Source organism: Podarcis cretensis (genome assembly GCF_951804945.1).
Source record: "Podarcis cretensis genome assembly, chromosome: 1".
Taxonomy (NCBI): domain Eukaryota; kingdom Metazoa; phylum Chordata; class Lepidosauria; order Squamata; family Lacertidae; genus Podarcis; species Podarcis cretensis.
Window position 1 is genome coordinate 45,708,019 of NC_137170.1, and position 18,030 is coordinate 45,726,048.

General features: G+C 43.7%; 1 protein-coding gene across 2 annotated transcripts in view; it reads right to left on the reverse strand.

The window, feature by feature from the left end:
• LOC307209430 (cytosolic phospholipase A2 epsilon-like) overlaps positions 1–16,419 on the reverse strand; it is a 50,802-nt gene extending 34,383 nt beyond the window's left edge. Inside the window, exons 1-4 of one of the 2 annotated variants that reach the window (XM_079964481.1) lie at positions 16,266–16,419; positions 13,998–14,084; positions 12,394–12,466; positions 176–312 (exon numbers count right to left, since the gene is read on the reverse strand). In XM_079964481.1, coding sequence (XP_079820607.1) covers positions 176–312; positions 12,394–12,466; positions 13,998–14,084; positions 16,266–16,292 — 324 coding nt within the window. In that variant the 5' untranslated portion in view covers positions 16,293–16,419. Of the gene's footprint in view, positions 1–175; positions 313–8,540; positions 8,676–12,393; positions 12,467–13,997; positions 14,085–16,265 lie in introns of those variants that run through there. The other variant, XM_079964482.1, reaches the window with a different exon arrangement.
• Between the last annotated feature and the right edge of the window lie 1,611 nt (positions 16,420–18,030).

Here is an 18,030-nt window from a genome sequence, read left to right on the forward strand (position 1 = left end):
GCGATAAAGGAGAAGCCAAGATCCTAGCCTAGGTTTATTTAGAAGGGACTCTTTAGTACATAGTTTAAAGTCAGTGAAACAAAGAAGTGGTCACAGATACAGAAGATCAATAACTAGGGCAACATGGAGATGATTCTCCTAGAGGAACCTATGCATATACCATCTTTTATCCTACCTTAACTTGGCTCTGGATCCTGAAGTAGAATGTTTCATTCCATATTGGATCTTTGCAATTTGCCACTGTTTTGGTCCGAACTTTCTCACATGAAGCCGTAGGCAGCCACAAGGTCACATAACAATCTGTTTCACTTACTGTAGGGGAGAATATGGAGTAATTCATAGTTTTAATTATGGCCAAAATGAGATTAGCATACTGGATTAGACTGAAGATTTAGTTCAATCTTGTGGGGGTAGCAGATTCAATGTTTTCACGGTGTACCACGTTCTCTCAACTATTGCAAGAGGAGAGCCTGATCTTTGGGAGCAGTGTCCCAGTTCGTAAATCATGGTTAATGACTTACAACATAGCCTCAAACATTTCTGCAATGTAAATAGGGGTCTCCTATTCCATCATCATCATCATCATCATCATCATTTTACTGTTTATACCCCGCCCATCTGACTGGGTTGTCCCAGCCACCTATATAAAAACATAATAAAACATTAAACATTTCAAAACTTCCCTGTACAGGGCTGCCTTTAGATGTCTTCTGAAGGTTGTATAGTTACTTATCTCCTTGGCTCAGGGGTTGCATAACTCCATACCCTTCAACATTTCTCTGATGAAAATAGGGCTGTCCTAAGGAAAAGCGGGACATTCCGGGACCAAAACAGAAACTGGGATGGCTTCTGTAAATCCAGGACTGACTCTAGTTGCTCTTGCTTACAATGCCTAGTTGCTCTTGCTTTGCTGTTTCCCAGTCATGAGCATGAGAAACAAGCTCTGAAAACGATGCAGACACATTTTAATTCTTGAAAATGTATGGCAAATTAAAAGAGAGAAAGGCTGGGCGGGGAGCAATGTTTACTTCTACAAATCTCATTAAATAAGTCATTATTTCTATTTTGTCCAGCAGGAGACAGACAAACTCTAATTCTATACTTACATAAAAGGCAAGTGAACAACTTACCCTCTCACGTCAAATATAAAATCAAACAGAACAAATACTGTAATATCCTTAGAGCAACATTCCACTGCATGTTCCCATCTAATTAAACATGAACTTCAGTTTTATTTCCACTCAAAATCCTCTCCCACTCCACAAATATATGCACAAAAAGAAGGAGACAGACTTTCTTCCATGTTAATAGTGGGGTCTGTCTGTCTATCCCAATGGTGTAAAATTTGGAAACAAGGCTTTGGATCCAAAATTAAGAACCTAATTTCTTCAGCTGCATTTTTAAATGTATAGACAAGAGCCATACTCAAAGCGCCAGCCCTCAAATTCCCATCTCAGTGGTTCTATATTGAGGGACAGCCATGATGAAAGGCAATGTGGACAAATTAAGAAGAGGAGAGGAAGAAAGCCGGAGACACATCTATTGGAGATCCTGCTTTGAAAAAATGTATTCATTTTTCCTCATTGCTATAATTCTCTCACTTCCACAAGTCCTGCAGCCCTTGGCAAGATTTGACACTATCCTCAGCCCTCACACTGCCTTCCCAAAGCTGAGTAAGCCAGGCGCTGGGCTTTGGTAAAGAGGCAGGAGGGCTCTGACAAGGTCCTAGAGTCCTCCCTGCTCCTTCCCAAAGCCTAGTTAGTGCTTTCCCAACTTTGGCCAGAGCCTCGTGGCTCCTTCCCAAACCTCAGTGCCTTGCTTAGCCAGCTTTGGGAAGGCAGCGCAAGGACTGAGGGGGGTGGGCATCAAATTTTGGCCTCTCTTTCCCCCCACATGCGCAACAAGGCAGCGTGTGGCCCACAGGTTCCGTGTGTGGGAGCCATGAAGCCATGGCAGAGGCTTGTAGTGCCGCTGGTGCCTCGCTGACCTCGGTGACGCGGCATGTCTGTGCTTTGCAGTGTATTGAGTGTATTGTCCTTATATGGAGTTGTGTTCCCGCTGGGCAGTAATACCATATATGGTAATGAGTGCTGTATAGCCATGATCGGGCGATGTGACGTGGGACATTGACAGATGGCAATGTAGGCTGTTAGAGAAAGGAGAGGATAATAACAATACCAGAGAGGAGGAACGCTCAAGTGAGCTGCCCTCCACCCTGAAGATACTTGCTGTCTCTGTGTTTTTTCTATGCTGCGCACCATCTGTTGATGGCTGGTTTCCGTCATCCGTGTCAAATTATTATTATTATTATTATTGTTATTATTATTTATTTGTACCCCGCCCATCTGGCTGGGTTTCCCCAGCCACTCTGGGCGGCTTCCACAGAAACCAAAAATACAGTAAAATCACACATTAAAAACTTCCCTGAACAGGGCTGCCTTAAGATGTCTTCTGAATGTCAGGTAGTTGTTTATCGCTTTGACATCTGATGGGAGGGCGTTCCACAAGGCGGGCGCCACTACCGAGAAAGCCCTCTGCCTGGTTCCCTGTAGCTTTGCTTCTCGCAATGAGGGAACCGCCAGAAGGCTCTCGGCGCTGGATCTCAGCGTCTGGGCAGAATGATGGGGGTGGAAACGCTCCTTCAGGTATACTGGGCCGAGGCCGTTTAGGGCTTTAAAGGTCAACACCATCACTTTGAATTGTGCTCGGAAAGGTACCGGGAGCCAGTGTAGGTCTTTCAAGACTGGTGTTATGTGGTTTTGGCGGCTGCCCCCAGTCACCAGTCTAGCTGCCACATTCTGGATTAGTTGTAGTTTCTGGGTCACCTCCAAAGGTAGCCCCACATAGAGTGCATTGCAGTAGTCCAAGCGGGAGATAACTAGAGCATGCACCACTCTGGCGAGACAGTCCGTGGGCAGTTAGGGTCTCAGCCTGCGTACTAGGTGGAGTTGGTAGACAGCTGCCCTGGATACAGAATTGGCCTGCACCTCCATGGACAGCTGTGAGTCCAAAATGACTCCCAGGCTGCGCATCTGGTCCTTCAGGGGCACAATGGCGATTCAGGACCAGGGAGTCCTCCACACCAGCCCGCCCCCTCTCCCCCAAAAACAGTACTTCTGTCTTGTCAGGATTCAACCTCAATCCATTAGCCGCCATCCATCCTCCAACCGCCTCCAGGCACTCACACAGGACTTTCACCGCCTTCACTGGTTCTGATTTGAAAGAGAGGTAGAGCTGGGTATCATCTGCATATTGATGGACACCCAGTCCAAACCCCCTGATGATCTCTCCCAGCGGCTTCATATAGATGTTAAAAAGCATGTCAAAGTACACTTGCAGCCCACTTGGTATGAAGAGTTGGACCACCTTGTTCTAGGTTTACAACCTAAGTCATTCAAATGTGCTGTAGCCCAACACTGTCTGTGTTTACTTGCTTTCAATTTTAATTTGCTCTATTTATATGCTTCTGATTAAGCGAGCCCCCAAAAACTTACGCCATAGTATGTTTTCATGTTTTTAAGGTACCACAATACTCTTGGATTGTCCTATTTTTGCCACAAGAGACAAACACAGTTACCCCACTGGAATTATAGGAGATGAGATTATCTCTTGGCTAACTGAAGAAACAGCTGTTGCTCTTTCTAAATTCCTGTGTGGGTTAAGAAGCAGCAGGTTCAATTAGGCGCTTTTCCTGCCTATTTGCATCCATCCTACTCAGGATTCTCTCCTCCTTTGAACAAAGGATTGTGGTTGCACATTTGGCATTGTCAGACATTGCCAACCAGGAAATGTGCTCTGTTTTATGCCTCACCTGCATCTTATCAAGATCCAGCTGCAACTTTGCTGTGGTCACTCTTTTGACCTCCTTAGTGCCTTCCTGGCCAAATAAGCTTCTGAATGAATGACCTATTTGGTGCCCATTTATGACCTTTGTGAAAAGAAGTTGGGGACCATGCAGAGCCATAGCTATGTAGGGTGGGTCTAGCCAGGAATTTTGCCCCAGGGGAAGCCGCTAGAGGGGCACCATTGAGGCTCTCAGCCTGTGTGTGTACGCAAATGTGTGTAGAGAGGGATTGCCAAATTGGGTCTTTGACCCAGGTGAAATAAAGTCTAGTTTCATCCCTGGGTTTAGGGAGGCTTCCCTCTTTCTATGTTTGTGCACTAAACACACAGATTGGCTCCTTTCCAGCACATTATTAGGTGAAAATCAGAATCAGTTTAGAGTTTAACAAAGTTATACTCTGATGTGTAACAAAGAAGAGTCTTGTGGCACCTTAAAGACTAACACATTTATCATGGCATAGGTTTTTGTGGACTATAGTCTACTTCATCAGATGAATGAAGTGTATGGTTTGGTGAGAGACCAGGGGTCAAATTCCCCACTCAGCCATGAAGGCCACAGGCTGAAATTGGGTCAATCACTGCATCTCAGCCTAACCTTTTGTGTTGTGAGGCTCAATGGACAGGGGGAGAAGTGTGAAAAACACCTTGAGTTCCTTGGAGAGAAAAAACCTGAGATATAGATATAATATAATAAGTTTGCAGACATTTTGTGTTTGCATGCATGCACATCCACACACAAAAGAACATATATCTCATACACACACAAACATACCTCCCAATTTAGCATAATACTCCATGCATCTGATAAAAGTGGGCTCTAGTTCTGGGTCCCTCCAGATTTTTGGACCACAACTCCCATCAGCCCCACCAGCATAGCCTGGAGCTGATGGGAAATGTAGTCCAAAAACATCCGGAGGTTACCAGGTTGACGAAAGCTGGATTGTGTCCTAATAAATTTGCATTTAAGAGGCATAAATAATCTATATTCTTTATGCTGCAACAGAATAACATGGCTATCCCTCTGGAAGTTCTGAAGCAATAACAGGGATTAGGCAAGAGGTCTGCGTTTCTGGCACTCTGGAGCAGGGTGTGTGGGATGAAGAGAGGCCTCCAAATGACAGGGCAGCAGAGGAGGGGCGGCCATGTTTCAATAAGGGCAGGCAGTTGGGAGAGAATGTGTTCCCTGTTATTGCTTCAGAAGCTTTCAAAAGCCATTATTTAGGCCTCTACTCTCTGTTGCTGTGGGATGTTGTTCCCCATTCCTCCATTCCACCTTCTTATGTATCTTATAAACCTTAGCTTGCCTTCTTTCTTTCTAACTTGTTGACCTCAGGTGGGAGAGAGAGACAGAGAGAGAGAGAAGATTCTGGGTGCACTGAAATAATGTTGCTGAGCCCAACCTGTTTCAAAAAAGCATCTTCAGGGATGCAGATGTGTTTAATAATACATTTTCCAACCCCCAACCTCTTTGCATCTGTAGACATGATAAATTTGTGCCCTTGGCGTCTAACTTTGGCTTGCTGCTTTCTTTTGTAATTTCTACTCATTCTCTCAGGCTGCTAAATGAGGATGAAGGAAACCAAAAGGCTCACTTTACATTCATGCTGTCCTTCCTTCTCCTCTGTCATTTATGTGGCCAAACAACATTACACCACCCTGATCCACACCCCTGCTAACAATCCTCTGGAGCCTCTTCCTTATCTTTGCTGCTCCAGTAACACCTGCCTCTCCTGTGCCAGGAACTCATCACCTTCACTTATAAAACTGATACCATCTTCCACAATATTTCTACCCCTCTATTCAATGACCCTCCTCCATCTCCCTAACTTCTTTGCTATCCCCCCAGTAAAAAAGGTAAAGGTAAATGACCCTGGAAGTCAAAGGTGACTATGGGGTTGCATGACTCATCTTGCTTTTCAGGCCAAGGGAGCTGGCATTAGTCCCCAGACAGCTTTCCGGGTCATGTGGCCAGCATGACTACACCACTTCTGGTGCAACGGAACAAGTGCCAGAGTGCATGGAAATGCCGTTTACCTTCCTGCCTTAGTGGTACCTATTTATCTACTTGCGCTGGTGTGCTTTTGAACTGCTAGGCTGGCAGAAGCTGGGATGGAGCAATGGGAGCTAACCACCATCGCACGGATTCGAACCGCCAACCTTCTGATCGGCAAGCCCAAGAGGCTCAGTTGTTTAGACCATAGCGCCACCCACGTCCCCTTTTACCCCAGTATCTCATGATGAGAGGCTCACTCTGCTGTCCTCACCTGAACTGCCACCCGATCTTTATCCTATTATCTGCTGTCTCTTCCAGAGTATCGCCCACCCACATCACCCAACTGTTTCTCTTCTCTGACTCTTTCCCTACCTTGTTCATCTTTGTCACTATTTCTTCAACACCCCTTTTCCCAAAAGCCTTACCCATCTTCATCATCTCACTGCCAGCTGAGCTTCTTTCCCATTGCATCTTAATTCACTCCTGCTGTCTTGATTTTCTCTCTTCCAATCAGTCTTGAACCCACTCCAATCTGGTTTACCCTCTGCGCACTACTGAAGTTGTCCTTGCTAACCAGAGATCATCTCTTCACTGCCATTTCTAAAGGACCACTGAAATCACTGCAGTTTTGGTGGCTCACTGCATGCAGTAACAACCTTACTAGCCAGCAGTGAGCTTGTGTTTATTATCCAATGCTAAAAAGAAGAGCAGTGCATCCTATACATGTCTACTAAAGAGAAATCCCATTGAATTAAGTGGACCTTATTCTCAGGTAAGTGGATATACTGATTGCAGCCTGGTATCATATATCCGTTTACCTGAGATTAAGCCACACAGAACTCAACAGGACTTACCTTGGAGTAGTCTTGCTTCAAAGCTCTACAACTTAACTTGAACTGTTGTGACTTTTCAATCCTATCCTGTCCCATTTAACTCAATGGGGCTCACCTCTGAGGTGACATGCATAGGATTGCACTCTTAAATTAGTAGCCTTGTCCTGATTTAGATGAAGATGTGAGATGCAGAAATGTGCTTGGTGGCAGTTGTTTTTATTACCTGCATATATGGAAATCCAGTTGTGCAAGATGGGAATATCTAAAGCATCTGAAAACCCATACAGTTTTAAGTAAGAGGGCACATTTTGCAATACTTGCTGCCTCACCCAGCTGGAAAGAACCATGAAACCACAAGAATATACTCTGTAAAATACTCTATAAAATGCAGTGGCGCTTTTATAGAGATTTTGTCTTGCCTTAAATGATTGAACTACCAAGAATTCTTTACCCTAGTTGATAGCATCCAGCTGATCTAGTCATAAGAGAAGCACGGCTTCCTTTATTGTCAGATAGCTGTACTAGGGTGAATCTGTCATTTTGGGGTTTTCTCATTCTCTCATTTTTTCCATTCTTAAGTTCAATTCTCCACACTTCACATCAGTTTCTGGGTTCTTTCTTTCTTTCTTTCTTTCATGACAATTCATCAGCATTTTTGCAAAAATGTCTCCCAATATTTGGGCAAAGCAAATTTGCCTGCTAATTTACATATTACTGCATGTTACTTTCACTGTTATACATTTTTATACATACCTTGCCACACAGTAAGCATTTTTTAACACATTAGTTGGCTTGCAAACTGCAGTGCAGAATTTGGAAAAGTGAAAATGCTGAAGGATGGCTGGGCTTCGATTTACATATTGTTTCAGAAAGCCTAATCTGACTTGGCTCAACATCTATTCACCCAGGCTGGGACTATTGCACAATGAAGTAGCTCAGACTGGGAGTTTATATAGGAGCCGTAGACTCCATCCCTCCCCAGTTCTCAGTCAGGCCCTGATCCAGGCAGGTGTTTCTGTGCACATCCCCCTCCTCACATGCAGCTAGCCTTGCACTTTCACAGTGGCTCTGAAACATCTGCCTGGCTCACTGTCTTGCTCCTGTGGCCCTGGGGTGGAGAAAGGAGGGCATGAGAAACAGCCAGGAATCTTAGCAGCTCATATAGGAACTTCCAGTCCTGTGGCAGGGATCACTAAAGTGCAGGAGTTCTGTTTGGCAGGGAGTCCTCCTTCTGCTCCTCCACTGAGGAGATCTCAGGTCAGAGGTCTCGGCGAGGTTGAACCCAGACACTCAATCGAAAAGAAACTGTTCCAAATGAACTACAAGATAGTACCTTAACTGCTGAAGGACTGCCTCTTTCCATCTGAACCAACCCAGACCTTGCAATCACCATCTGAGGACCTTTAATTGTGTGCCTCCTGCGTGAAAGGTCCAGAGGATGGCAACACGAGAAGGGCCTTTTCTGTGGTGGCTCCCCATTTCTGGAATGCTCTTCCCAGGGAGGCCTTCATTACATATCTCTAGGTGCCAGACGAAAATGTTTCTCTTCAGCCAGGTGTATGGTTGGTTAGCATTCCATGGCCTTTTAAATGTGTTTGTGGGAATGGAGTCATTGGTTTGTTTTCGTTTTGTATTCTGTAATCTCATTTTGTATTCTCATATTGTAAGCCACCCTGTGATCTTCTGATGAAGGGTGACAAACAAATGTAATAGATAAATAAATAAATAAAAAGACCATCACTGCTTCTATGAGAGGAAATTGAAATTATGCACTGCTGTCACAATTCTGCTGCTGTGAGTGCTGGAAGGAAGACCGCTCCCTGCTATAAGGCCCATTTCCACCTGGCCTAGGAGGTGGAGCCCAGACTCACCTTAAACAGCTAAAAGAGGCTCCTGGGAGGCCCCTGGGACATTGCTGGAAGAACTCTTGGGTTGGAGCAACTGGCAAAAATGTTTTAAAATGTTTTAAATGGTTCTAATTTTGTTTCCTCTGGTTTGTTTTTGTCAGGTTGGTGTTGGTTAAATGCTTAGTTGGGGTTGTCCATTATTTTAATTTGAGTATACTGTTTATTATTGTTATTGTTATTATTGGTTTCTACAGTGTTACCTTGGTTCTCGAACTTAATCCATTCTGGGAGTCATTTGACTTCTGAAACCGTTCGAAAACCAAGGTGCAACTTCTGATTGGCTGCAAGAGCTTCCATCACTCAAGTGGAAGCTGTGTCGTACGTTCGGCTTCTGAAAAACATTCACAAACTGAAACATTTACTTCTGGGTTTGCGGCATTCAGGAGCCGATTTGTTTGGCAACTAAGCCGTTCAAGAACCAAGGGACGACTGTATTGATTTATTGGTTTATTTGTTGCTTTTATATGATATTCCATTTTTTAATGTTTGATGTTTTGTTGTGTTTTTATATATGTTAAGAGTGGTAGTCTCATAATCTGGTGAACCGGGTTCAAGTCTCCACTCCTCCACATGCATCTGCTGGGTGACCTTAGGCTAGTCACACTTCTCTGAAGTCTCTCAGCCCCACTCACCTCACAGAGTGTTTGTTGTGGGGGGAAAAGGGAAAGGAGATTGTTAGCCACTTTGAGACTCCTTAGGGTAGTGATAAAGCGGGATATCAAATCCAAACTCCTCTTCTTCTTCACAGAGTGGCTGGGGAAACCCAGCCAGATGGATGGGATATAAATTTGTAAAAATAGCATTTTATTATGTTCTTGTATTAAAAAAAAATTCTCTAAGTTGGTTCCTTTCAGAAGGGAGACCAATTCAGCAGCAACCACAATGTTGGCTCAGTTCAGACATCATGCCAGTGAAGTTTCCAATAGTTCAGTATGATGTCTGAATTAGCAAATTGTCCACGAAATCAGAATTAGAAACTGAGGGGATTTGAAAGGGTTTTGCAAACTATCGTTTGAGACAATCATAGTTTGTCAGGATGACATGTGAACTGAGAGACCATAGTTATAGCCATGGCTCTGCCTCCTAGAGAAGGGGCTGTAGCTCAGTGGTAAACATATCTGTTGAATGCAAAAGTTCCTAGAATCAATCCCTGACACTTTCAGGTAGGGCTAGAAAGGCCCCTGTCTATAACTTTGCACAGCCATTCAGCCAGCTGCCAGCTAGATGGACCAATAGACTCGGTAAAGGACAATTTCCTATGTTCCTTCACAGATATCAAGACAGAATAAAGGTAAAAGGTAAAGGTACCCCTGCCTGTATGGGCCAGTCTTGACAGACTCTGGGGTTGTGCGCCCATCTCACTTAAGAGGCCAGGGGCCAGCGCTGTCCGGAGACACTTCCGGGTCACGTGGCCAGCGTGACATCGCTGCTCTGGCCAGAGCCAGAGCCAGAGCCAGAGCCGCACACGGAAACGCCGTTTACCTTCCCGCTGGTAAGCGGTCCCTATTTATCTACTTGCACCCGGAGGTGCTTTCGAACTGCTAGGTTGGCAGGCGCTGGGACCGAGCAGCGGGAGCGCACCCCGCCGCAGGGATTCGAACCGCCGACCTTTCGATCGGCAAGCCCTAGGCGCTGAGGCTTTAACCCACAGCGCCACCTGCGTCCAAGACAGAATACACTGCCTCAATGAGCACTTAGAATATGAAAGCAGACAAGTAGTTTTAAGCCATGACTGTCTAAGGAAGCTCAAACCACAATTTGATGTTCTTACTTGACTAGTTAAGATAGAACTTTAGGCTACTGATAAAATAGATGCTAAACAGTAGTATTTATTTTGGGTACATCCACCACACATGAATTATAAATGTCTTTCTAAAGCTTTAGTTAGGGACAGTTTTGTAGCTATGTCCTTATGCTGTCCTTTATTAGAGATGTAATTAACGTGGATGAGAAACATTCTTTGTCTCGATTGCTGGGAAGATCAGATGCAATAATACTCCCACAGGTGAAAACTGAATCAATATCTACATCTGACAGCTACAGCTTACTTTGTAGTTTTTCAAAGGCTATGTTCACATGTCAAAGTTTACCATAATTACTTCCCACATAGTATGTAAGCACATCCCATATGCACTTTTAAGTAGAAAAACAAAATCATTTTTACCCCTGGTTCATAAAAAGTTTCCTTGAAGTTATATATCCACTTTTCCCTTTTCATGTGTACAACAGTGAGGTTAATGTCAGTTGAAGAACCTATTATTCCTGAGTTAACTTTTGCCATAACAATTCTTAGAATTAATATAGTGCTTTAGTATGATCAAAATATTTCCCACATATTACTCAAACGAAGAAGTCAACCCTGTGATTCAGCTGGCATTATTGTCCCCATAATATAGATCGGAAATTGAGGTTGAGAGATAGTGGCTTGTAAGGCGACCTAGGACTCGGCTAGATTGGTAAAGAAAAAGTGTTTTATATGTGTTGTATAACACTGTGATACCAGATGTTGCTGTGGAGTCCCAACTTTCCCAACCCAATTTCCCTGCATGAGTTTACAACACGTTTAAATGAAATGCTTCTTTGATGTGTTGGGATATAAGTACTACGCAGCTGAGAACAAGCAGTTTGAAGTTAACATCACATGATGGCCCTGACCGTGGGACAGGAAGTTCCAGGGATTTCTCAGGCATTTGTTATTTGTGTAACATGAGATCTTCCTGTTGCTTGTGTGAAGGAAGTCTCAGTGAGTTGCTCGGAGAAGACTGAGTGAGCAGACATGTTTTTGTACAGTTGTACAGTCAGAAATAAACTAGAGATGTAATAGAATTTCTGACTATCTTCTTTCTCCTGCTGGTATGCAAGAGCAAAGGGGGTGTGCACCTTTCACGCAGGGAGGTGTCGCCTATCAAGATCTTCCTGGACTGCCGGGATGCCAGCCAGGGTAGATCACCGGCAAACAAGCCCCTGGAGCCTGGGAGAGGGGCCAGCCTCTCCCGAGGGGGCTAGTTTTTCAACATGATGTGTCTATATCCAGCCCTAGTGGATTGCATAGGATGGGTGAGATTGGAAACAAGGACCCTTTAAATTTATGCTCCCCCCCCCACTCTATATATATTGCTGAATTGGCTTCATAAAATCTGGTATTAGCAGTCTGGAAGATATTTGAACAATATTTTGTTATCCACTACTGGTAATAATGATTCATTTCCTAAAAAATATCACCTATACACAGTGGCAGAGCTTCATGCTCCGGCACTGGAGGGAGGAGAGCAGGCGGGGCTGGGGCTGGCGCACATCCTGGGGGTGGGGCGCGGGTGGGGGGCAGCCATGATGGCACCCTGCTGGGATTGCGTTGCCAGGGGTGGGGCACCCCCCCCCCCGCACTCCTCTTCCTCCACCAGTGCCTATACAGTGGAACCTCGTGTTACATACCATCCCCCTTGTGAACGCTGCGGGTTACGAGCTCCGCTAACCTGGAAGTAGTTGCTCCCGGTTGCAACCTTTGCCCCAGGATACGAGCGGAAGTCGCATGCCAGCAGTGTGGCAGCAGCGGGAGGTGCCATTAGAGAAAGTGTGCCTCATGTTACAAGCGGTTTTGGGTTGAGAACAGACCTCCGGGATTAATTAAGTTCATAACTGGAGGTACCACTGTATAGATTATTTTTTGAGAAAACCACATAAAAGTTCAGAAATACTAATTTCACCCATAAAATGGCACTAGCAAAGTTATGTAAAACTTTGGTTAACATTATTGCTCAAGCATGCTCAATATTTTTGGAATAACAAGGAGCCATAGTAAAAGAATGAAAATACTTACAATAATCTTCTCGGCGGACATTCCACATCCGTATGATTCTTACTGTGAGCAGATAGCATGGTGATTCTGTACTCTGCAGAACAAGACAAAATATACAAATGAACCTTTCAAGTGTTGAGTGTACTTCTTGTGATTCATAAACTTTCTGGGCATACAACGCCCATCTCAAAGAAAGTGAACGTTATGCGGTTCCAATTTTCTCTCCATTTCAGATTAAAATCCACACTAGAGAAGAATTCCTAGTTTACCCTTCTATCCATGCACCCAACAGACATACACACATTGCCCTTCCTTTTCCCGTTTAAACCATACTTATTCACAGTGGTATCAACAGCAGTGGCAACAATGTCTGTGGAGAGAGGGGAAGAAGCAAGGTCTCCCTCCGAACTCTGGTCACCACATTGAAATAGTACACTGAGTAGACCTTAAGAGCCTTTTAAAACTATTTCCAAATGGATCACAGAGTGCATGTGCTGAAAATCAACAACCGCAGGTTCAATTTGTAATTTATGAGTATTTGTATAAGTATTCTATGTGTACCACTTTCCAGGCCCAAATCCTCCAATAGCTCCTAAACAAGAATAATTGAATAAACATATAACAGAGCAGTAGAAAATCTAAATGCCAGATAAAATGAAAGACACTAAAAGGTCTGGGAAAATAAAAATAAATTCTTAACTTGGTGCCAAAAGGATATCAGACTCAGTGACTTTCCCTAGGAAGAGCATTGCAAAATTGGCAGTGCCACAACCAAGAAGGCCCAGTGATGGATTGTTGTGACCAACTGCCAATTGTCACCTTAAAATTGCTATATGAACTGAAAAAAATTCATTGTTCCTTGTTCCTGATGTAGATTGTTATTCCCTCCTTGTTCCTGATATAAATCCTCTCTCACCCCTTTCTCCCCTGGCAAGGGGGAAGAACCATTTTGTGATTCGCCTCAGGTTCCAAAATGTCTTGGACTCAATAGATAGCAAAAATGAAGAATGTGGAGAAAAACATTTGGAGATGGTTTGTTGTTTTTCTGCCTAAGTGTTTTTCTGCCTAATATTTGGTCAGAATTGTCACACACCCCCAGTACAGTTGCAGCACTCCAAGCACCATGGGGACAGAGATGGAACAGAGGAGTGAAAGAAAGAAACCTCCCCCCTCTCTTCTGCTGCCACCAAAGCAGATGTCACCAGGTAAAGGAGGTGTAAGGGTCAGGAGACTTCTTCTCCTGTAATGTGCATCCTAGTATTGAAGGTGGATATTTTGTAACTGAGCTTCATATTCCAAGTCAAGGAATTACAAACATTGCTGACATCACTAATTTGTGGAAATAAGCCGGACTGATTTCCAACGAAATATGTATAGGCTGCGATCTTAAGCAGCCAGAAACTCCAGGAAGCAAATTAAACCTGTTTCAAAACATATGCATTATGAAACCATTTAAAAAGAAAAGAAAATAATCAAGGTGTGAATGCTCAGGGAATTTGGCCAATAAAATTGCTCCACACTTCCAGCTGCAGAGGCCTTGCGGGTAGTGTGCTCAAATACCTCAAAATAAAAACAAACCCTCAATTAAGTCACACTCTTTTGTGTTCTTCTCCATGCAACAGTACCTTGCATTCAGCATCTTGTTGGACAGTATTCTGGTGCATCCACTGAACAGCTACAGTTCCTGAGGTTTTTGTTTTGCTATTTAGAATCTGTCCAAAAAGAAGAGAAAGAACAATGTTGGGTGGGAGGGGTGATAAAGTTTTCCTCCGTTTCTCATAATTCCCATTCTTGAAGGGTGTTTATTACAAATACCCAGTGCTTTTTTCGGGGGGGGGGGTACGCATACACCTAAACATTTTGTGAATCCAAGTTTGGCATCATTGAGGGGCAGTATTTCAATATGAGTAGGAAAAGGAGAACACCCCGAAACATTTTTTTTTAAGGGAAAAAGGCACTGCAAATACCCATCTATTATGCAATGGTGTGAGGGCCCCACTGTGCCTGCTACATTTGAACACCTTCCTTATAAACGTCAGCTTTGTGTGGATACCTATCTGGCATTTGGAGGACTTATATCAATTCATATGTTTAAATTAAGTTGAATGTATTCAGTGGCGTAGCGTGGGGGGTGCAGGGGGAGCCGGCCGCACCGGGCGCAACATATGGGGGGGGGCGCTTACCGCCTCCGGAGTTGCCGAAAAGCCTCGGGCGCAGGCTGTCGCAGAGCCCCATGTCTCACAGCCCCTCCTCACAGCCCTGCCGCTGCTGCTGCTGCACCTGCTGGGCCATGTTGCATTTTCCTCGCCTCTCTGCCCTCCTCCTCCTCTGGGCAAGCGGTGTCATTTGGGCGGCAGCGCCAGCGGCAACTCGCCTCAGATCACCTGACATGGACCCGCCGCCGCCATGGCTACCTTACCGTAAATACCCCAGCCCAGGCAGCAGCAAGAAGAAGATGGCAGCGGCGGCAGGTTAGTGGTTAGGGGCGCAAATTACTTGCCTTGCTCCGGGTGCTGACAACCCACGCTACGCCGCTGAATGTATTGGCGGTCACTGTATTTTTAGGGTGAGCTGATGGATTCCCCCCTTCCCATTCTTCTCTCTTTCTTTGTTACATTTGCATTTTTTTAAAAAAATACTTAGGGTGGCTACATATTCATCACTAAATAGATAACAAAAAAGGACACAGAGTTGCATAAAATGTAGACATATTGACGCAATTTTAGAAATTGTGGCTATAATTTAAATAGAAATACAACACTGTCTATGTGCTAGTGGTTAGTGAGCAACTTCAGCTCCCCTGTTCTACCTTCTCAGGGTTATTTATCTTTAAAATGGACTTGGACTCAGCCACCCTTCAAATAGAGGACTGTCCTCTGTAAAGCAGGACAAATTGCCACCCTGTATTTACTGAATCACAGAAGTCTCTGTGATGGAGAGTACAAGTGACTGCTTCTCCCAAGATCACATCAGTTGACTCATGAAAAACATTTGACCCCATTAGAAAACAAGCAGCCAGACATATGCCTAAAGAACCCTATTGACAAGGTTCAGCCAACTGCCATTATAAGATTCTTCAGAGACAAAGAAATAAAATAACGTATTTTTCCATCTATAAGACACCCCTGTGTATAAGACGCCCCCTATTTTTGGGGACTCAGATTCAAGAAAATGGGGGTAAGAGATGCATCCATGTATAAGATGCCCCCTAATTTTTTACATTATTTTTAAAGGAAAATCCTAGTCTTATACATGGAAAAAATACAGTAATAATAATTCTGCAGTTATGCGTCAGTTGTATATTCAGTAATCTGGATGTTAAGTCTCACTGAACCTAATGAGGATTGCATTCTATATTACAATGTTTAAAATGTGGCTTCTTTCCCCATCAGATCTGAAAACAATAATTTCACTTAACATGCATGAGACAACAAAAAAATCTTAACCTGTCCCTTAAAAGCCAACAAGTTAGGTACCAGATCAACTTCCTAAGGGATGGAAACTGAATAATCAAAACACTAGTAATGAAAAAGCCCGACCTTGTTGTCTCCTGCTTAATTTCAGATGCTAATGGCATTCTGAGAGGGTGACCCTGAAGATATGTGCCCTGCTTGTTTTACTCGTTTCACCTCGCTGTATAAAGAGCACAGTATTACATTTGAGTTTTGCATTTGCAAAAGCTCTCCTTTACACTCTGCCTTTTTTGTACCTCTCAGGCCACAGTTACTAATAATGTGGAAATAGCCAGTCTATTAATGAAAGGCTGCCCCCTTGCAAGAAGCACCGGCTTTGTATCAACAATCCAGATAAGAAAAAAAGGAAATAGCATGCATACATGTAAGTGCAGCACATTCAGAGCCCCTATAGCAGCCACTTGGTTTTATTATGCCTACCTGAGGGAAAACAGCAGGCGATCCCATTGTAGAAACCACTGGATTCCTGCCACATGCTATTAAGAGTACTTCTGGTATGCAGCAGTGAAAGATATTTACAGACCTCGGAATGGGTAAAAGCTGTACAGCAGGTGCTATAAACACTGAGTCAGAGCCCCACCTCTTTTGGGATTTCAGAAGCAGAAAGAATCCCCACCCACTTAGCTTTCACCGTGCACAAGTCTGTTGCAAGAAAGGGGGGGTGCGTGTGTGTGGTGTCAGCAGACCTAGAACAAGGGAAACCCATGTTCCATAGATTCCACAACTGCAGGTCACTGGTTTTTGCTCATGAATAAGTATTTTAAGAATGGCATTCATTGGTGGCACCATGCTAAGGGCCCCCGAAGTCTGGTTGTTGTTGTTGTCAATTAAATTTTATTAAACTATATACCCACAGGTCTTAGGGTGGTTACAACATAAAATCACAAGCTACATAATAAAAATAAAACAACCCAATAACTTATGCATTACCAAGGAAGAGTAAACACACACAGATTTGCATTTTCTAATTTTTCTGCATAGCGGTAAAGGTAGAATTTGAATAGAAATAAAATACATCTCATGGAGTGCAAGAAGATCAAACCTCTCCATTCTTAAGGAAATCAGCCCTGAGTGCTCACTGGAAGGACAGATCGTGAAGCTGAGGCTCCAATACTTTTGGCCACCTCATGAGAAGAGAAGACTCCCTGGAAAAGACCCTGATGTTGGGAAAGATGGAGGGCACAAGGAGAAGGGGGCGACAGAGGACGAGATGGTTGGACAGTGTTCTCGAAGCTACCAGCATGAGTTTGACCAAACTGCGGGAGGCAGTGGAAGACAGAAGTGCCTGGCGTGCTCTGGTCCATGGGGTCACGAAGAGTCGGACACGACTAAACGACTAAACAACAACAACAACTTTGTGGTGCTTGCTCTCCCTTCTTAAGGTTCTTGATCTATAAACAGGACTTGGGTAGACTAGCCTGCCAAATAGAGGACTCCTTCAAAGGAAGGGCTCTCCATTGCCAGCCTTTCAAATGTGGGAGTGTCCTCTGTAAAGTAGGACACACTCCCACCCTATCTCTTACAGTTTGGATCACTCCTTCCCATAAAGATGTGCTGACCACAGGACCCACTCAGTCTCACATACCCCCAGTTGGTTTCATTTGTGATAGAATTTCTTAAAAATTGTGTTTGAATGTGCATTTGGCCTTCTTAAACCTACACAAATGATTAGGTGTGCCTATGTGGCCAGATTTTGCTTATAGTTTCACCAATTGGGTTTCTTTATAGTGGTGCAAACACAACATTATTTCCCATAATGTTATTGTGGGGTTAAAGGCGATTACAGTTATCGCCTTTATTTTGTATTTATTAGAAAATAAATAATATTTATTTATATGCCACTTTTTCCCCAGATGAAGCCTCAAGGTGGCTTACATGAATTAGAACAACACAGATAAAATACAAAAAGCTAAAACCTATTAAAGAGAAAAGTTAAGAAGTAATTAAACACTGATAGAATTAAAACCATATTTTAAAAACCTATTAACAAACAGATAGTTAACAACAACAACAACAATTTTATTATTTATACCATGCCCATCTGGCTGGGTTTTCCCAGCCACTCTGGGCAGTTCCCAACAGAGCACTATAAACAGAATAAAACTTCAGACATCAAAAACTTCCCTCAACAGAGCTGCCATCAGATGTCTTCTAAAAGTCTGATAGTTGTTTATTTCCTTGACAT